The sequence below is a fragment of the Cuculus canorus genome, chromosome 12, assembly GCF_017976375.1.
Source record: "Cuculus canorus isolate bCucCan1 chromosome 12, bCucCan1.pri, whole genome shotgun sequence".
NCBI classification, from domain to species: Eukaryota; Metazoa; Chordata; class Aves; order Cuculiformes; family Cuculidae; genus Cuculus; species Cuculus canorus.
The window spans coordinates 16283593-16304052 of record NC_071412.1 but is presented as its reverse complement, the minus strand read 5'-3'; the positions used below and the strand labels follow the sequence as shown (position 1 = coordinate 16304052).

Genomic DNA, 20460 nt, shown 5'->3' with positions numbered 1-20460 from the left:
CTTTCTCCGCACTTTTGTCCATCCGCCGGAGAAAGGAGTCCCGGCGCCCTGCCCCCTCTCGGCTCCCGAGGCGGGCGGCGGAGGGATCCGCGCCGAGGGGGGGAAGGGGCGGTGCTGCGCCCGGGATCACCTTGCCGGCGTGGGGCGGCGGCGCGCAGAGCGGCACTGGCTCTCGGCGGGGACGGCAGGTAACGGCGGCGGCACCGGCACCGGCATCGGCACCGGCATCGGCACCGCCCGGCTCTGCCCACGCCCGACGGGACGGGGGCGTCCCTAGGGCGGTGGCCGAGGGTGCGGTGCCCCCGGGAAGGTGCGGGCGGGGGCACGCGCGGCGCGAGCACGTGGCGGTGCCGAGCGAAGCCGCGTCTCCTGTAACGGGGAGGGAGTCCGGCCCTTGAGACGGGGAATAATCCGGTCCTGGAGGCGGGGACCGGGGACCGGGGGCAGAATCTGGCCCTGGAGGCGAGGGACCGGGAAACGGGGGCGGATTCCGATCCTGGAGGCGAGGGACCAGGAAGGGGATGGGGATAATCCGGCTCTGAAGACGAGGGACCGGTAAACGTGGGGTGGATGCGGTCCCGGAGACGAGGGACCGGGAAACTGAGGGGAGAATCAGGTCCTGGAGGCGAGGGACTGGATAATGAGGGAATAATCCGGTCCTGGAGGCGAGGGACCGGGGAAGGGGAGGATCGGGTCCTGGAGGGACCGGTGTGAGGCTCCCGGGGGCCGTGAGCCGGGTCCCCAGCGGCACCGCTCGCCGGGGATGCTGCAGCTTCTCGGCTCCCCGCCCCGAAGAAGGCCCCTCCTGCATCAGTTCTTCGCCTGCCTGAGCACGTCCCATTGATTCGGACAGTCCCTGAACTGTGGAAACCTTTGAGATGCGCTTAGAGGCATGAATAGCGCTTTTGTTGGCGGACAATGCAGCCTCCCGGGTGTCCTCTCCGACTAATAAAAGTAGACGGGGAATCTCTAAGAACCCGTTTTGTTCTGATAACGCAGCTCGTTATCGGTGGGGCCCAGGTTAAGAGAAATCACTATTTTCCGGAGGTTTTTGTGATGGTAATGCCTTAACTTTCTGACTCCTCCCTGCTCCTGTGAAGGAGCTGCTGATCCTGATTTGCCTTGGCCTGAAGGTTGGATGGCAAAGAGGTTTTTTGGTTACCCAGATGCCTCCGGGAAACTCAAGGACTCCTTGTGCAACGGGCAGCGCCTAATTAAAAAAAAAACCCCATTCCTAAGCACATATTTTTATGCGCGACGGCCCATTTATAAAGCAGAATTTAGGCTCATTTAGAGGAGTCGAAGTCTGATGGGTCGTGATGATGCCGGTTGGTTCTCAAGCCATCACCAGGTTGAGAAAGAGCTTTTCTGTCAGGGCAGGAGGCTCTGCTGCGAGCCACGTGCTTGAACCGGGGCTCTTGCTGCAAAAACCCTTCCGAGAAACTTTTACTTTCAGTAGATAATGAGCTCGCAGAGACTGCGGAGCTGGTTGCTCGAGCAGCCTGTGTTTTACTGCCTGCCTGCTTCTCTATCTGCCCAAAGCCATAGATTTCACGGAAGCTGAATCTATTGGTGTTAGCCGGAGTGCTCCAACGCCGGCGTTGATTCCCTTTCCACGTGCTGAGCTGATAATTGAATTTAATACACACAGAACGTTTCCAGGCTGGCCAGACCACGTGCTGGTCCTTTGATCGCTCTCCCCTGGGGAAGATGGTGCGGGGCCGCTGCAGCAGGCGGTGATGGATGGCACGTAGGGAATGGGGCTGCAGTACCCTGTCCCTACCGCCGTATCTCCACCCTGAGACTGGGGGATGCAGCAGAGGGATCTGTAGTTCCACCTAGTTATATTTAAACGCAACAGCCCCCCAACTTTCTTTAATAACGCAAAAAAGATTTTCACCTCTTCCTTGAGCGCAGCCAGCCTTGATTTTCGCTGGAGTGGGGTGAAGCTCTTTGTCCTGTGTCAATGCAACACGCTGCACAGTTGAGTCGGTAGGTGTGCCTGCGCTAGAAACACGCTGGAGAGGAGTCTTTCTCATTGCCAAACGTCTGATGCTCATCACCTCTCCTCGCTTCATTTTTTCCCTAAGCCTCCTGCCGCCTGCCTTTGCCCTCCGGGGAGGGCAGGCTCGGCTAAGTCCGCCGTGGGAGCTGGCAGCTAATCCCGTCTGCATGCAGGGGAGGTGACCCAGCACCGTGCGGGCTGCCCTCATCTTCCCGGCCCCCCATAACTCATTTGCTGGAAAGCCAGAGAGGCATATCTGTTGCGGAGCTGCAGCCCCTCGCTGCCGGGCAGAGCGTACACCAGCCAGGAGCAGGTGGGCCTCCGAGTCCTGTCCAGCCTTGCAGAAAAGAGGTGGCATTTTGGTGTGGCCATCTTGTACTTGCATAACAGCGTGATGCCACCTCCCGCAGCAGCCACTCCGGGAATGCGTTGCCCTCACTCTTGGAAAGGGGTGGACAGGCTGGATTAGGAGCTTGCTTTGCTGCAGAACTAGATTTTTTTTTTACTGTTGACTGCCTTTAGCTTCTGGAATGAACAAAGCTGATGTTTTTCTAGGCTGTTTTTGGGAATCTGAAGCCCTGCCCGGTTTCATAACCCATCTCAAATGCAAGTGCTAACTCAAACCATCTCTGCGCCTCTGGCCAGGGACAACTGGGCATGAGCAGCCGTGTTCTGCGAGGTCGGTGAGGTTATGTAAGCGAGGCTGACCCATGCAGAGGTATTGAAACCAGAACTGTCACCCACTGCAAGCCTCCCCACTGCTTTCCTGTAACTCTTAGAGGCAATAAAACATTACTGGTGTAGAAGTGGTTAATGCTGATCCTGCCTGGAGACAGTCCCTTTAAGGTCTCCTGACTCAGTTTCCACTTCCCGTTGTCACTGATAAGAGTAAAGGCTTGGCCTGGGGTGGGGATTGCCGCTGCCTCTCCTTTCTCCCTCCCCAAGGGCAGATCTGGAGTGGATTTAGGGTTTCTCTGAGCTGCGACCACAGGATAAGCTGGCTGCATTAGTCACCTCACTACTGCAGAACCGGTGTCCTGACCTCAAACGGCTCTTTCTAGAATATTCAAGAACTAGGGAGGTACCAGATGCTTTCTGGGATGTCTGAAGCAGAGGCAGCCCAAGTAATAAACTTGGGAATTTATTCATTATGCTTTGAGGAAGGAACTTGGATTTATTCAGCGCTTGAAACATTCAGGCTTTGTGGGGTTATGCTTCCCCCCTTCCTCGCTCAGCCCAGACTGAGGGCTCCGTGTCTTCGGGTGTCCTTGAGGTCCTCGCTCCTCTGTGTGATTTAAAAAAAACCCAAACAAGTCTGGAGTAGTGGGAAATGCCAGACATTCCTGTTATATTTATAAGACTGGTCTTTCCAGTAGATTTCAGTCAGTGCTTTGTAAATACATGGTAGTGAGGGGCAGGAGGAAGTATAGAAAAGCAAATCTTATAGGTACCAGGGCAGGTTGCTGCAGGCAGATGGGTATTTGGGATGCTGCGTTTCTGCTTTCGCCCCTGGACAAGGTCATGGTGTCTCTGGTTAATTTTTCTGAGCTTGATGAATTGCTGGAACGTGTTGTGGAGGGAATTCTGACTCAGAGCTTTGCTTTTCTTTCTCTTTATCTGAAGACATTAGGGGGGTTTAAATTTGTGTTTGCAAATGACCTGAGGTGTGGGGGTTTCAATGAGATAGGGAGAGCTCACCTGCCTGTTTTTAAAAACTTTCAAGTCATGCTCTGGATGCAATTTCTGTCTCGGGATCCCATCGTTTCGTATTCCTCTTGTTCCCAGAAGCTGCCCAGACCCGCTCACCCGTGTTTGTGTGGAGGTGGTTTCCCAGCAAAGGCTTTGGGTTTTTGGCACCCAGAGAAGCTGGCGCTGCTCCGCAGGTGTCGGAGGATGCAGCAGCAAGTGTTAGAGGGCTAAAACACAATGTTTCGGGGCTGACCAGAGGGTTTTCCTATAATAATGGGACTCTGTCGGGCTTTTTATGTGGGCAGACCTTCTTGTTCTGACTCTGGTGAATCAGCAGCTTCTGGCAGGGCTGAGGGGAAGGAGGCTTTGCCAGGACAAATTATGGTTTTCATTGGCCTGACTCTTTTTTTTTTTGCCGCATGGGAGCGAGGCAGTGGTGAGTCAGGGCTGTAAGAGGATCCGCACGATCTGCACGTACGTGGGGAAGGTCTGCGCAGCAGAAGCAGCCGAGGGGAGGAGCGAAGGGAGCCTCTGCGGCAGCGGTGCGCACATGGCACACTGGCAGGAGACCCCTGCCCTCGCCTTTAGAGGCATGGCTTTGTTCTGGTCTAGCTTTGACAAAGCTTTCAGCTTTATTAGTGCCTCTGGCTCAAAGCTGAATATACTGAGCTTAACACCCATTTTATGATTTATTGGGTTTTATTTGTTTGCCTGCTCTGTCCCTGCCTTTGGCTGAGCAGCAGCCTGTGTTTCTACAAGCGCAAGGCTAAAGACCTATCATAGAGGCGAAGGCAGCTTATGCTGGAAGAGCAGCCTGCGTTGAATATCCCGTGTGCCCAGGTTTGGAGTCAACCTGCTGTTTGAAGTCAAAGCTAGTGCTCTGCCCATGCCAGTAGCTACCGCCTTACATCACTCCCTTACCAGAGGCTTTTTGAAGGCTGGCAGTCTAGCCTGGGCAGGTCGAGGAAGACAAACAGCTTTTAGCCACCACTGCTACTTGAGAACAAAGTATTGCCTGTTGCGGGCTGTTAGAAATGCCCGAGGACACCAGCACTGCTGGGAAATGAGCGTCCTCCCATCCCAGCGGACAGTTAAGCTTACAGTTCAGTATCGTCTTGGGATTGTGGGCTGTTCCTGCTGTTGTGGGGATGCTCTGGTCCTGTAGAGACAAGCAGCCTGAGTTCGGAAAGGGTTTTTTTTAGTCTAAACTTTGGAAAGATAACCAGTCTAAACCTTGTGGTGGTTTTCTGCTGCCCGGGCTGAGAGGGAATGCAGCGTATGGGGAGACCTGCAGCGTATGGGGAGACCTGCAGCATCTTTGGTCTGAAGATGAACCTTAAGCATATTAAAGAAACCTTCGGTATTTCACAGGTGCTTTGCCAGGGTGTTGTGTTTAATCAACCCAAGTCTACTTGCTTGTGCAGGCTTAAAGGATGGGTTTGAAACTTCGACTGTCTTTGTGCTTCTTGGCAGAAGATTGCCCACGTAAGAGTGTTTCTACAGTCCCATTAGTGCTGAGCTGCCCCACTCCCGATGGGAAATGGTGGGAAACACAGTCAAGGCCTGTAGGAGAAATGACTGGAAAACTGGGAGAGAGGAGGCAGAATCTCTGCCTGCGCACTCAAGTGCTTGAATTTTGTTGCGTTGTGTAGCTCCAGGGGAAGACTGGCAATGAAGAGAAGCTATGAAGGGAACATCTGCATAGAAGGCAGGTGAGCTTTGGGTGGCATACGCGGGGAATGACATGGAAATAGAAGTATGTCTTGCCTGTGTCTAAGACTCTCAAGTAGGCACATAAAGAAAGTTTGACCCTGTAGCAGCTTTCTTGTTACCTCCATATCCATAACATGGGTGTGTTGGTGTCTCCGCTTGATGGGCACGTTTGCATGGTTCCTAAACCTGGCGCACTTTCTTCTCTCCTAGACACAGGATTCCAGCAACAATGTCGAAGCACCACGATGCAGGGACCGCTTTCATCCAGACCCAGCAGCTGCATGCTGCCATGGCGGACACCTTCCTGGAACACATGTGCCGCTTGGACATCGATTCGGAGCCAACCATTGCCAGAAACACCGGCATCATCTGCACCATCGGTACGTATTGCTAGATAGGAGAGAATTACAGCTGTGAACCCCTGTGTTGGTGAAACTTGCTAGGGAAATTGTGGGAAGGCTTCAGCTTTAATACCTTGCCAGGGCCGAACTCATGTGTTGAAAGAGCATGACTTTCCCACATCTGCCTAGCCTGTGGTATTGCTTGAATCAGAACTACTTAGGTTCTGCTGTGCTCCTCTAGGCAAGTTAAAACAAACCCTGCTGATGTAGAGATGAGCTGCTTCAGTGCTGAGCAAGCCTGCATCCATTATACCTTTTCTCTTCCACATGAAAGAGCCTGGCATCTGTGGGTTATCTTAATTATTTTTACAAAGTTAATATCAAACTGTTTTCTCCTCCTAGGCCCAGCCTCCCGCTCGGTGGAGAAGCTGAAGGAAATGATTAAATCTGGAATGAATGTTGCCCGCCTGAACTTCTCTCATGGCACCCATGAGGTGAGGGTGGGGTGCTGTGCAAGTGTCTGCTGGCCCTTTCTCTGGTGGAGGAGGGAAATCCAGCTTAGTCCAGACCAGCCTTAGTGTGGGAAGGTGAAACTCTACTCTGCTTCTGGGGAAAATGTACTGGCTGTACATACTGAGTCTGTGTAATTGCTGATAACATTGACGTGTGCTTTCTGACCCATTTCAAAAGCAGTTCTGGTTGGTTCCGTCCCATTCTCCGTACCAGGAGGCCAGGTAACTGATATTTGACACTTGTGTGTCAACTGCTTACCGTGAAACCCTCACATCTTGCTGTTCGCTGTACGAGACTGCCACTTCTCAGTTCACAATGGGAGCAGAGAGAGCCTGTTCCTGTTCTGCTGTGCACCTCTGCAGGAGTACCAACTACCGGGTGCTCATTGCGCTTCCTGTTTTATCACTGGGGCTTTTGCAAGCAGGTGATCAATGAGTAACCTTGTCTCAAAGGAGAGCTGTTAGTGATTTCAAGTAATTACTGTGCATGACTAAAAGAATTGAACTCCTGGGTTTGCTCGGATAACCCTCGGCTCCGGTTATGTTCCTGGCAGTCAGGAGCCTGGCATCGCTGTACATGGGAGGTGGTGCAGTGAGCTTCTAAGAATAAGGTCAAAAGAAATCAACACTGTTGGCGGCAAACAAGCCTTCATTGATATAAATAGATGAGGTCCTCAGTGATACCAGAGGAGCTGAGGATCCCATTCCAGGTTGCCTAGGATGCCACCTTATGTCTTTCCTCTGAGTTTTTTTACCCTGGCTGCCCTCCAGCTTACAAAATGTCAGACGGTAGCCAGTAGCAGCTGTAGGTGGCTTTACTTACTGAACCATGAGCCTCACAGTGCGTAACAGCTTGGCCTCTCACCCTCATGGCCTTTAAAGGCCACAGGGCACTGTCAAAGCTGAAAGGTCTGATACTTAGCTGTGGAGAACTGTCGAACCTTGACTAAACGTCCTGGAGTAGTGTCTGTGCATAGGCTGCTGTTAGCAAAATCTGCCTGGAGAAAAGGTAGCGTGGAATAACTCTGCCTCTCAGTAGTCAAATCCTACAGCTGAGCTATTGATGGTCAGGCTGGAACTGGGAATTCTTACACTGTTGCTGTGGTTTGTGTACTTGTTAGCTGAGGCTGAGGACAGGGACCGTGGCTTTCTGCTTTGGGAGAGCTCTCGTTGCACATTTTGTATGGGTGAGGTCAGATTGCAGCAGAGTCTGATCTTGCTGTCACCTACTGAGTTTGTCCCCTCCTGAATCCTGCGAAACACTAATTTCCAGTGAAGCCCCAGAAGAGTTTTCATCTGTTGTGAGTGCCATGGTTCTTGTGTCCACCCCAAAGCTTTTAAAAAAGGCTTTGACTTTAACAGAGGTGTTTTAACACCTGGCTGCTACCCTTTTATATTGAAAAAAAATTGCTTTTGCCTCCAGCTCTGTCTGCATTCCTGTTCTGCATATGTAACTCGTCAGGACGTCAGACTACCTAGGAGGCAGTTAGTCATTGCTATCAAACTAAAAAGGAAAAGTCCCGGGTGACTGGGACCAGATTAACGTAATGGCACTGCTCGGGCGTGTTTTTTGTACTGCATCCATCTAGGCTGTGGTGCGTGGAAGGGCTGGGCCCTCCTCAGTTTCCGCTTGCACACTCTGTCAGTAAACTACATTTTTCCTGCTCTCAGGACTTAGCAGTTAAGGTGTATCTCTGGCTGAGGGCGTGCTAGTGAACTTTAGCACAGCTTTTTCCGGCCTCACCTTCCCGGTGTTGGTTTATTGTCCCTGTGATAGTAAAGTCAGTGTGCAGAGCTCGTGTTGTCAAGGCAGATGAGTGTCATGGGGCCATTGGATCTTCCCAGGTGAGTCAGGTCAAATGCCATCTGTCTGTGGCATAGAGAGGGGAAAGAGTATTTCTTATCTACAAAAGTCTGTCAAGCATTATGCAAGCTGCAGTCAAGGTTATCTCTTGAAGTTGTTTAAGCAAGTAAAGTAAACTGATCTGTTGGTCATCTGAAGCTCATTTGGGGTAGTTGGGAAGGTGTTTTCCCTGCAGAACTATCAGTCCTGAAACTGGCAGCGTTAGGGAAATGCTCTTGCACAAGTGAAAGTTTGGAAGCTGGGTGCATGGTGTGATTGCTTTGGCTCCCCATGAGATGTAAATATTTAAAGCATTTGCTAAAAGGCCATTATCCATTTACCTTCAGAGGACATTTAAGCCAAAGAGTTGTAAAAAGGCTTGTCCATCTGCTTGCCTGTGTTACTGATAGGGAGGCATAAGGCTTGAAGTCTTGAGCCAGGAGTCAGCAGTTCCGACAAGTGTGGCAGTCGCTTATCTGTGATACTTCCTGGCGTTCAGAAGTCTTTCCATGCACATAATCCTGCTGCCGGTGCTGCCCATGTTCCGCCATGTTAAATATACAGGTTTTCAGCAGAGCTTTTGGAACCATTCTTCGTAAAGGCCTTATGGTCATTGGGCCATCTTCAGATCGCAAGTGTGTGTCCTGATGGAAAACCACTTCAGGCCAGTGATAGGGCTCTCTCCTTGAGTTGTCCTTCTTGGGTTAGAGCTGGGGAGCAGCAAAAGCACAGCCACAGTAACTGCTGGACTCAGCTTTGTGTGGGGAAGGCCTTTGTATCCTCATACTCTGCTCTTGTAGAAGCTCAGTCTGAATTAAGTTATAAAGCTAGAACTTAAACTGAGCATAATGTGAGAGTAGAGCTTTCAGCTGGGGGCAGCGTTTGGGGTGTGTAGTGATCTTTTATGTAAGCAATGGAGTAGAAGTAGCCTGAATGTTTCCGTCTTTGTCCTTGCCAGTATCATGAGGGCACAATCAAGAACGTACGAGAAGCTACAGAGAGCTTTGCCTCTGATCCCATCACCTACAGACCTGTGGCTATTGCACTGGATACCAAGGGACCTGAAATCCGCACTGGACTCATTAAGGGAGTAAGTTGCCCTTTTTTTTTTTTCCCTCTGACGTTTTCCAGTGCATGAGACGGTATATTGTGTTGTGCCTGTGGCCTCATTTCCAAACAGAAAATGTCTCAAGTTAACGAGCTGACTACTGAAGTTTGGGACGAGCTGCTGCAGGCTGGGAGGTGCTTGTCTGCTGGTTTTCACTGGTTTTGCTAAAACACGTGTCTTGACACACAGAGTGGCACAGCAGAAGTGGAGCTCAAGAAAGGTGCACCGCTCAAAGTGACCCTGGATGATGCCTTCATGGAGAACTGCGATGAGAATGTGCTGTGGGTAGACTACAAGAATCTCATCAAGGTTATAGAAGTTGGCAGCAAAATCTATGTGGACGATGGTCTGATTTCCTTGCTGGTTAAGGAAAAAGGTGGGTAACAGTGGTTCCAGCTATGTCTGTTTTTTGCTCAGAACATTTGTGTTTTCCCTTTGCTGTTTTTTAGCTTGCAGTTGTCTATTAAAGAAAGAGGTACATGGTTTTTAACGTTGTGAGACTGAGCAAAACTTTCTCTACTTCAACTGTAGCAAATTTCTAAAACCTTGACTTTAACTGGGTTTCGCTAGATGGTCATCTAAAACCCTTCTTCAAAGGTGAAAGTGTGGTAGGAACGTAGCAGTGCTTACAGTTGGAGCCTGGTTAGCTAATTCATACTTTAGCGAGGCTAACTCATACTTTTCATGCAGGATTTAACTAGTTTTACAGCATAAACCTCGTGGTTTGTGGTTAGACAGAATTAGCTTTAACTGGTTATGTTGGGGCACGGTTAGTGCTACAGTACTTCCTTTACAGTGCTGTCTGAACTACTCTAGCCTCAGGGTGTTGCCTCTAATCCCAAGGAAAGTGGGATGGAAGTGAGGATTTTGGGGTGCTCAGGTTGGTATTCCAGGGATCTCATATGCAGAAATGCTCCCTGGTGGATTTGAGGGAGGCAATCCCAAACTCCTACATAGAACAAATGGCATCTTCTCCAGGAACAGAGTAGAATTGTTTTTAAAATGGTCTGTTGCGTTCCCACGGGTAAATTGCAAGCTTGTGTATTCGATGAGTTGTTGAAGAGAGCGGTGATGTCTTTTTATCACGTGCAGTTGCTGTTGGCACTGCCATTATCAGGCAGGGAGGTGGTGTGGGAGCTGGCAGCAGGGAGCCTGCCGGTAAACACTTGACTGTGGGAACACATCTGTTTCAGGCAAGGACTATGTCATGACGGAGATCGAGAACGGCGGCATGCTTGGCAGCAAGAAGGGAGTGAACCTGCCTGGCGCTGCGGTTGACCTGCCCGCGGTCTCTGAGAAGGACATTCAGGACCTCAAATTCGGTGTGGAGCAGAATGTGGATATGGTGTTTGCTTCCTTCATCCGCAAAGCTGCTGATGTCCATGCTGTAAGGAAGGTGCTAGGGGAAAAGGGAAAGAACATCAAGATCATCAGCAAGATCGAGAACCATGAGGGTGTGCGCAGGTGAGCTTTGTGTGTGTGACACTTCAGGTTTGTCACCCTGTATCAACAGAAGAACACAGCCCCTTCATGCTGGCGTCCAGATAGCAACAAACTCTCAAGTCTGAGTGACAGCATGGTGTAGCGCAGGCTGTCACGTAATTCCACATGTGGGACTTGACATAGCTGCGGTATGAGCGGTGGGTTGCATAACTGTCAAGCCCTGAGCTCCTGGGGACAGTGTCACAGTTACCCAGCATTCCTGAAAAGTCTGCAATAGTCTTTGTAGTGAGTGTGAGTTCCAGCTTATCAAACTTGCCATTCTGGGTGCAAGTTAGTGAGCCAACAGATGGGATGTTACTCCACGGCTGGGAGTCACCAAGTCTGTGACAAACCTTCAGAGTGAAATATCTCAGATCAACTCATGCTCTTGGTCTGTCTTTCATAGCTTTAGAAGGTTTTATCTTGCTCGTTACATGTTGTGACTTCATCTTGTTATTCTTCCCCCTACCTTGGCATTCCCGGATACCAAAATGGCATGTGGAAGGGCCATGGTGCCGGCAGTATAGCTGCACGTTGTGCTCCAGAGTGATGCTTTCTTTTGGAGGTGCCTGTAAAACAAACAGGTTAACAAACTTCTCTTGCTGTAGGTTTGATGAGATCATGGAGGCCAGCGATGGCATTATGGTGGCCCGTGGTGACCTGGGAATTGAGATCCCTGCTGAAAAAGTCTTCCTTGCCCAGAAGATGATGATTGGGCGTTGCAACAGGGCTGGCAAACCCATCATCTGCGCCACTCAGGTATTGGAAACGGAACACTAGCTTCTGGCTGCCAGAGTCTGGCAGGGGTGAATGTCAGTAGCTCTCAGGGCTTGATGATGTTTGCTAGAGAATGAGATGACAAGAGCAGAGAGGTGTTGCTTATAGCCGAAGAGGTGTTTCATTAAAGATGTGTTTGGGATCTTTCTCAGTAACGTTATGAGACTGCTGTGTGGCTGCAGAAGGCTTTAGCCCTCAAAGCCTCATGCAGCGTAAGCTTACGAAACAAATTCTGGAAACAAATCACTTATTGCTTGGCCTTGGCGTCTTGTAGCAACACATCTGTGCCTAACAGAGTGGAACTCTTCTCCCAGAGTCTTTAGGCTGCATCCTGTCTTCTGCCCTGCACATAAAGTATATTGAAGTTCACTGGTGAAAAAGCAGCTGGTTTCTTCTGCGGTGTCTTGATTTCTTTGGCTTTGTTCTTTTCCAGATGCTGGAAAGCATGATCAAGAAGCCTCGCCCGACCCGTGCTGAGGGCAGCGATGTTGCTAATGCTGTCCTGGATGGCGCGGACTGCATCATGCTCTCTGGAGAGACAGCCAAGGGAGACTACCCGCTTGAGGCTGTGCGCATGCAGCACGCTGTGAGTACTGCCTTTGCTCCGGTGGGGAGCCAGTGCCAGAGGTGACAGTAGCAGTGCTGTGTCACCCTGCATCTTCCAGCTGAACTGGGCACCTGCAGATCTAAATGAGCCTGGTGCCAGGTGGCATTGCCCAGCAATCCAAAGTAGTGGGTGTTTCTTTACCTGGCATGGTCCTGAGGACCTGAAACCTCACTTTGTGTGCTCCAAGGTATTGTCAGGAAGAGCTGAGAACTGCTCTGCAGCGCTCAGAAATCTAAAACCTAACATTTCTCATGCTATTTTTTGTTTTGGCCGAGATAAAGATGTGTTTGCTGTCACCTTGGAATGAGTTTCCCAGACTTTTTTTTTTTCCCGGCATGTTCAATGCCTTAAACTTCTCCAAGGTCACAGAGCTGCCTAAGCAGTTTATCTGTAGATAAGGAAATGTATTGACTGACTGCTGCATGGGGGGTAGAGGGAGGCTTGTGGGTGTGATTTACAGTGCTATTGCATTGCATTCAGCACCTGGTGTGCTTGATGTTGGGGGTGTTCATTGCACGAGTACTGACAGAGCCATATTTTTACATGCCTGAACTGCCAGAAACCTCTGCTCTGCTTCGAGTTCACCCAGCTCGCATTTCATCTGATAAAAAGCCTGATGTCAAGTATCTGCAAGTGTTGCTTCTCCGCAGTTACCAGTGCTGTGAATTGCAGCAGTGATAACTCTCACCAGTTTTATTTGCAATTCAGGTTACATCGATTAATCAGCTCAGCTAGTGTTTGTTTGCAGTGTGTTGTGCAAATATCTCTTACCTCTATCTGGTCAACATGGAGTGGTGTTTTCGCATGTGGCAAATGCAAAATATGACTTGATTACTGGGCTGAACAGTGCACCTGAAAGATTCTTCCTCTATTTTCCCTCTCTAAATCCCGAGGGTTGACTTTCTGCCAAGAGATGGAAACTTGCTGCAGCAAAACTTTACACTTGGTTTTCCATTCTGACATTACAATTGCTTGAGTCTAAGAGTTACTGCATCTGGAGCCTGAGTTCAGGAGCTGTTGCATGTGCTTCCCTCTTCTTCCAGACCTGGGAATAGTGGCATTCACCTTGCCGGGCCCCTGCAGAAATACTGGAGGTTTTAACCCTCTGTGCAGAAGAGCAAATACCAATTCAATATATTTAATGTAACATGGCACAGGCAGCAAGGTGCCAGCTCTGTGGCTGTAGGAGCACATCCAGTACAGCCAGGATTACTCATGAGCCAATTCTCTTGGTGTTAGTCGAGAAGAGCCCTCCCCAGCAACAGTGCCCTGAATAACCACCATTTGAAAACCACAGCAGGTGAATATTTTTTTCCACCTGAAGTGGCCATAGTGAGGAGAGCAACTTCTGTATGTGTTCCCTGGTCTGAAATGGTATCCGTTTGGGTTTATATATTTCTCTATCCAGTCCTGCTACAGATTTTTTCCAGGTACAGCTCCCGCTGTAGTGAGGTGCAGACACGGGCTGTGATGCTGAGAGCCATCAGGGGCTGCGCTATGTAGCATCCTTGCCTCTCTGTAAAAGGCTTGGCTGACCTGTCCCGGCAGCTGTGCTGGGACTCCGCTGTGGTTTCACTGGGTGATTCCTTTCGGGCTATCCTTGTGGGAACGAGCTTGCCCTTCAGTAGCTGGCATCTCTGTAACAAAAATGCCATGTGCCTCGAGGCTAGCAGCAAGCTCCAAATTTTGGGCAGGCTGTTTCCTGCTTGCGGGAGTGGGCTTCCTTCCAGTTCCAGTGTGGGATTCAGAGTGGTCATCAAATGCTGGCCTGGCCATTCTGTCAGACAGGACAAAGGCTTAAATAGCTGTGCTATTTTCTTTTCTCCCACCTCATCCCTGGTATCTCCACCTGCATATCAGCTGGGAACCTTCTACCCACTTCCTTGTGAGTAGAGTTAGCTGTGACATGGAGTTAAAAAACTGCTGTGCCCTTCCACTGTCAAAGCAGTATGTGTGTGTATACACGTATTCTCTCACAGCTGGGGAACGCAGGCCTGCCTTTAAGCTTTGCCTCTAAAGGCAGAGCTACCTTCCTTTGGACCAGGAGCTGAAGACAAACTGCCTGGTTACCAGCTCTTGCGTTTGGAGTAAGCGTTTTGAGGCAAATGTTTCCATTTTGTCTAATGGCAAACATAAAGCCGGCAGTAACAGAACTACATTAGGACTAGAGTTGGCACTGGTGTGCTGTTCCAGCCCGTCACATGTGTCCTGTTATTTTTAGACATAAGATACTTAACTGCTTTGGCTTAAACTGATATCTGTGGAAGAGGGATAATTTGTAGCATCACATAAAATAATTCATTATTACTAGAGTAGCAGAATTCCTATTTTCGAGGGGGTCTAACTACAAAGCTTTCACTGTAAGGAAGGGCACTTCAGTCTTTGCTTAAACATCAACTCATCATGCTTTGTGTAACTCTGCTCGCTTTCTGGAGTAACAGGATGAAGTTGTCCTTGAGAAGATTATCAACTTTTCCATGCCTTTCTTGTCTCCGCAAGCCTTCTTTATAGGGTTGTCAGGGGCTAACGTAGCCCTCTGAGCGTAGAATTGTCTTTTAAATGTGAGTGATTCCCAGCGTAGTGGGATGAACAGATGATTGGACTTGTTGGAAATGCTTAGCCTGAACAGAAAGTTCTGACTTGTGCCTCTCTGTCTAAGTCTGGCACTGTACAAACACCCCAACATACGTGTTGTGACAACCCTATAAGGAAGACTTGTTCCTAATGATTTCTTTATTACCGAAAGAGAAGTTGTACAGCACTTGGAGGTGAAACTGCATTGGCTCTCAAGTTGATTTAAACTTCATATTAAACTCTCATATTAAACTAAATCTAACGAAGCTGAGAGGAAGTCTTCCAGCTTCAGGGATGATTTTGAAAGCTTGTGGCTTGGCTCCATTAAGACTGTAGCAGTAGTGCTGTGTGGTGTCGGGGAGAGTACGAAGGGAGAATGTGGAGCTACAGAAGTTTCGTCTTCAGAAATTGCGGACGGGACCATCAGCAGGCTGGTAGAGGGCATGGGAGTCTCGAGGAAGTAATAAGCAGCCTCAACATGATGTGGTCTGACTCTGAGCTGGGTCACTGTGGTCCTTGAAAAGCAATCTGCGTTTGCCTGCTATGAAAAGACTCCAAAATATAGCAGGAATGCCACCTTGGAAGCATCTGCCCAGTGGCCAGGGCCTGCTGGTCAAATGGCATGGTGGGCCAGCCAGTCGGACGTGTTACTGATTTGCCATCAGCAAATTCACAACCTGAGAGCCAAACAGTTTTGCAGCCTGACCTTTAATATCCTTTTGCATGCATTACTGTGACAATTTAGTTCATTGATGTGATCTCATGTTCCTCCGGTGTATCTTTCCTCCTTTTCTTTCCTCTTTTCTCCTCCTTCCCTCTGGCTCGGGCCTGCAGATCGCTCGTGAGGCTGAGGCTGCAATGTTTCATCGTCAGCTGTTCGAAGAGATTTTCCGCCTCAATGTTAACAACAGAGACCCTGCCGATGCCATGGCAATGGGTGCAGTGGAGGCCTCTTTTAAGTGCTTAGCTCCAGCCCTGATAGTTCTGACCGAGTCCGGCAGGTAGGGCTCGGAGAGGTGCCATGAGTAAAAACACGCTCCGTTCTAACACTGCGACTAGTTAGCGCGCAGCTCCCCGCTAGGGTGTCAGCCTTGCATAACCGCTGTGGCCTGAGCTGATCTCTCTGTGGCAGGAGGGACTCCAGGGAGGCAGGAGCAGAGCGAAAGTGCCTGGCAGTTGGCATGAATGTGCCCTGAGTGTGGGCTCGGCCAGCCGAGGTGACGCAGCAGGTGCCGCCAGTTCAGAAGAGAAACCTTGGGAATCGAATGGCTTCTCTAAAGCTGTACTGTTCAGGTGGCTGAGCGTAGCGGCCGTTGCGCCAGTGCGCTGAACTAAACCTGGGCTTGCTAATTGGTAATGTCAAAAGCTGACACCCGGTGTTTGTCACACCTGGCTGAGAGCGCACCTCGCCTTGCCCTGTGCTGCCTTGAGTGACTGATGTGAGTGTTGTCTTCCCGCACGCATGTTGCTCTTATAGATTGCCCGGGAGGCCGAAGCCGCCATCTTTCACAGGCAATTGTTTGAGGAACTGCGTCGTCTGACTCCCCTGAACTGTGATCCCACGGAGGCCGCTGCTGTTGGCGCTGTCGAAGCGTCCTTCAAGTGCTGCAGCGGGGCCATTATTGTCCTCACCAAGTCTGGAAGGTAGGAGGTGACAGGTTCCCTCAGGTCAAGCCCACTTCCTGACAGGGTGGGGGAAGGAGACTCCAAAAAGATGGTTCTGAAAGACTAGAGCTATACCAGTGACGCCTGGGTTTTGGCAGCCCAGGCCACCTGCCTGCAGTGCTGGTTCCTCAGGAGATGGGCAGACATCTCAAACATCTGCACGTACGTAACCTCGGCGTTCCTCAGCCTGCCTCTGCCAGCGTGGCATCAGTGCTGAGCCCTGCCTCCACTTGCTGCTGCCACGGGCATCTCTGCCAGCAGTGCTGGCTGGAAAATTCAAGGGGAAAATAAGTGTTGCAGCTTCGATTCAAACTTCTTGGCAAGAAATCCTCACTCCAACCGTAAGGCAGAAGTTCAGCAGATGCAGAATCTTTTTTTTCAAATGGAGGTCTTAGCCTTTTGTAGTAGCATCCAAATTATTGTTCCCTTGCTGAACCTTTCGGGCTTCAGCCCTGCTTGCCTGAGTTCAAAGAGCAAAGAGGGACTGCTTAGTCTAGGATTGTTAGAGAAACCAATGTGGCAGGGAAACAAAAAAGCGTTAGAAGGTTCCTCTTGCAGGCTTCCTATGAGTAATCTCGCTGAACAGGCAGGCATCTAGCTGGCAGCCAAGTCCTGCCTGCCCTTTCTGGTGAGAGACGGCAATGCAGATCCGCTGGAATTATTTAGTTTGGGACTTCTGTCCAACGATGGTGACAGCTGCCGAGTAGAGACTGAGCTCTTGTGGAAAAGGAGCTGAAGCCTTGCTGATCAGCTTTTCCATCCAGAGGAATGAGGCTGCCCACTCTCAAAGCACGTCTGACTGTAAGTCTCAGACAGCTTTCTGGAAGAGAATCTGAATTTCTTGCAATAGATTTGGACCAAAGATGTAGTAGTGCAGTGGCAGAGATGTGATTATCTGCACCGGGCACAGTCTCCCTGAAGAACTGGACCATCAGTGAATCCCTTCACCCGGCTTTACAGCTTAAAACGATTGAAAGCAGCCACTTTCTGCAGAGATGAGGAGTGATAAAGCTCTGACTTTCTGGATATCTTCGTGCTTCTAATGTTTCTTTGTAAAAGGTTCCAGTCTTACACTTGACCTTTTTAGAGAGTTGAACTCCGATATTTGAATATTTTTAGCACTGGATTCTGTTACAGACTTTGAGTACCTGGGTCTCCTGGAGCTACTGGGAGGCTTCTTGGATAGTGTGGGAAGGGTTGTCTGAGAGCTGATGTGTGGTTGGGGGCTTTGAGCAGATGGCTACTGCCTGCTTTAAGCAGCAATCTTGGAATATTGCTGAGCTTGGCTCCACCAAATGATGCTGCGAAAAGGTTGTGGAGATACTGGCATGCTTGTCAGGAGGATGGACCTATAAACACCATCTCCTTGCAGTTCTAATCTCTAGTTATTTACAAATGCCATCTGTAAGCAATTGTGCCCAGGGAAAGGGAAGCTGTAGTCCCCACAGGGTGCGCTGCTTGCTTTTTTTTAAGGCATTTTAAGGACCGTGCCCAGCTTCCCAGTATAAATTTTGCCCTTGGTTGCATTAGCTTCCCATTGGGCACAAAAGCAGAGCTCTGTGCAGAGGAACCAGCCTGGTCACTGGCTTCAGCAGGTGAACGTGACTGGAATGCAAATGGTTCCCTCCTTGGCATGGTTTGGGTAGTGCCGCTGGTGTAGGCACCTCCATAAACTGGGAGCTCCTCAAACCAGAGGGAAGTCGCAGGGACCTCCACTGAGATGCCAAGAACTGCTCGCAAAGGCCAGAATAGATGGCACCCAGCCACCTTAACATAGCAACATGGACAAATCAAGGCTTGTTTTCGGGACCAAAACATGCAGATGGCACTTTGTCAACTCAGCATGATCTTCACCATGAGACTGCAGTGGGGACAGTCGCCAAGGGATAGCCTTTGGTGGTGGCCCACCCGGCTGCCTGACAGGGAAATCAGCAGAGCGGTGAGCTTGTTGCTGAGCTTGGCTTCTGCCAGCAACTTCTGTGGTTGTCCTCTGTGTCCCTCCAGGGTGACAGGCAAACCTCACTGCTGCTTGTGCTTCCTCGAGCTCGCTCTGGGCAGCTGTGCCTGCAGCGTGGTGCTTCACCTCCTGTCTCAATTCCTTCTAGGTCGGCGCACCTGGTGTCCCGGTACCGCCCGCGGGCTCCCATCATTGCTGTGACCCGCAATGACCAGACTGCACGCCAGGCCCACCTCTACCGGGGCATCTTCCCCGTCCTCTGCAAAGAGCCCGCCCATGACTCCTGGGCGGAGGATGTGGACCTCCGCGTGAACCTGGGCATGAACGTCGGTGAGTGGCACCGCTCCGGCCTCGCCTTGACAACGGGCTGGGGGAGGCGAGGTCCTCAGCACCTCAGATGGTGCTTTTGGGGCCGCTGAGTGGGACCAGTGACAAAGGAATGGGAGTGGGCTGCCTGTGTGGTAATGGCATCCGATTGGGAAACGGGGGACGGATGTGGTTATGCTTGTGCAACTTGCCGATGAGGAAATGGGATAGTGGATTTGTCACAGAGGCCCTGAAGTAGTTTCCACCAGAAAATCAGGTTGATGTTAACGTGGTAAAGTCTTGAACGGTGATGCTTGTTGCATCCAAATAATGAGAGAATTCTGGACTTGGGGTGACACTTCCTTTCACGTCCTGTGCTGTTGAATTTCATAGAATCATAGAGTAGTTTGGGTTGGAAGGCACCTTAAAGCCCAACCAGTTCAAATCCCCTGCGATGGGCAGGGACACATCCCACTGGATCAGGCAGCCCAAGGCCGTGTCCAACCTGGCCTTGAACACCTCCAGGGATGAGGCAGCCAACGCTTCCCTGGGCAACCTGTTCCAGTGCTTCACCACTCTCATAGTGAAGAAATTCTTCTGTATGTCCAGTCTAAATCTGCCCCTCTCCAGTTTGTACCCATTGCCCCTCGTCCTATCACTACCAGCCTTTGTAAACAGTCCCTTCCCAGCTTTCTTGTAGCCCCTTTGGGTTCTGAAAGGTAAGATCTTCTGGACCCTTCTCTTCTCCAGGCTGAACCACCGCAACTCTCTAAGCCTGTCATAGTGTGGGAGGTGTTCCAGCCCTGTGCAGTGTCTGGGGTGGGTGTGACGATGAAGTCTGAATGTGGCCCCAGACCCACAGCTGCTGGCTTCTTCCCACACCCCTCTCGGTCGGGCAGGGGCAAAGCCGATGGCGATGGCATTGAGTTCTTACGCCTCCCTCTCTTCTCTTCTAGGCAAAGCGCGTGGGTTCTTCAAGAGCGGTGACCTGGTCATCGTGCTGACCGGCTGGCGCCCCGGCTCTGGCTACACCAACACCATGCGCGTGGTGCCCGTCCCCTGAACGCCCGCGCCCACCGCCTTCCCCCACCCCTCTGCCCCCGCCATAGCCCAGCCATCGCTTGCGAAGTTCTCCTTGTCTCTAGAGTGGACGTAGGTTGCTAAACACCACCCAGAGCCGCAGCAGCAGGGGGAAGAGACCCCAAATCACTAAAATTATACTTGAAGTATTTAGGTTTTCTTTTTTAAACCTCTCCTGGTAGTGAAGCTCTGCCCCGACGTGTCATGCTGCAGGGACCCCGGGCTGTCCGTGGGGTGTCCCGCTCCCTGCCCTGGTTCGGGTGCTGGGAAGGGGAGGCGATGGATGGGCTGTGCTGCCCTGTCTCTCTCCTTGCTGGAGCAAAAGCCCCTCCGAGCCACTTCCCCGACCCCGATCCGGCCCGCTGAGCTGGCTGTTGGGGCTGGGGGTAGAAGGGCACCCCCCTCGCACAGAGCTCCCCGCGCTCCCGGCAGCCTCCCCCGTGTTGGTGTCCCCCGGTTCCCCCCCGCCCGTCACTCCCCGGGGCGGCAGAGCACGACTCCATCAATAAAGAGAAGCTGAAGCACCGGTCGGTGCGGTGCCATCTGTGGCCAATGGGGAGGGGGCGGGGCCTGGGGTGGGCGACAGCCAATGGGAGGAGCGACAGGGGGCGGGGCCTAGAGGGAGACCGGCCAATGGGAGCGAGAGGGGCGGGGCTGAAAGATTGGGAGGCCAATGGGTGTGAGGGGGCGTGGCTTAGAGGACGGACAGCCAATGGGAGAGAGGGGTGAGGCCTCGGTAGACGGTGACCAATAGGGGCTGGGGTGATGGCGGGCAACGGGAGTGAGCAAGGTGGCGGCACT

At 51.1% G+C, this 20460-nt stretch overlaps 1 protein-coding gene across 4 annotated transcripts; it reads left to right on the top strand.

The window, feature by feature from the left end:
* The first annotated feature begins 32 nt into the window (after positions 1 to 32).
* On the top strand, positions 33 to 20185 carry PKM (pyruvate kinase M1/2). 4 transcript variants are annotated; one of them, XM_054077351.1, is made up of 11 exons: positions 33 to 188; positions 5618 to 5787; positions 6151 to 6242; positions 9062 to 9193; positions 9401 to 9587; positions 10405 to 10675; positions 11302 to 11452; positions 11904 to 12056; positions 16129 to 16295; positions 18422 to 18603; positions 19536 to 20185. In XM_054077351.1, the coding sequence occupies exons 2-11, from the start codon at positions 5637 to 5639 to the stop codon at positions 19640 to 19642; spliced, it is 1593 nt and encodes a 530-aa protein (XP_053933326.1). In that variant the 5' UTR covers positions 33 to 188; positions 5618 to 5636; the 3' UTR covers positions 19643 to 20185. The 4 variants fall into 4 exon arrangements, with proteins under 4 accessions (XP_053933326.1, XP_009565918.1, XP_009565919.2 ...); XM_009567623.2 differs by lacking the exon at positions 33 to 188 and adding an exon at positions 5360 to 5406; XM_009567624.2 differs by lacking the exons at positions 33 to 188; positions 16129 to 16295 and adding exons at positions 5383 to 5406; positions 15486 to 15652.
* Positions 20186 to 20460: the final 275 nt, after the last annotated feature.

Coding starts and splice junctions, on each gene's coding strand:
- PKM (XM_009567623.2), top strand. CDS start 5,366: ATGAAGAGAAGCTATGAAGGGAACATCTGCATAGAAGGCAG. Junction 5,788..6,150: donor CGGCATCATCTGCACCATCG/GTACGTATTGCT, acceptor TTCTCCTCCTAG/GCCCAGCCTCCCGCTCGGTG. Junction 9,588..10,404: donor CTTGCTGGTTAAGGAAAAAG/GTGGGTAACAGT, acceptor CATCTGTTTCAG/GCAAGGACTATGTCATGACG.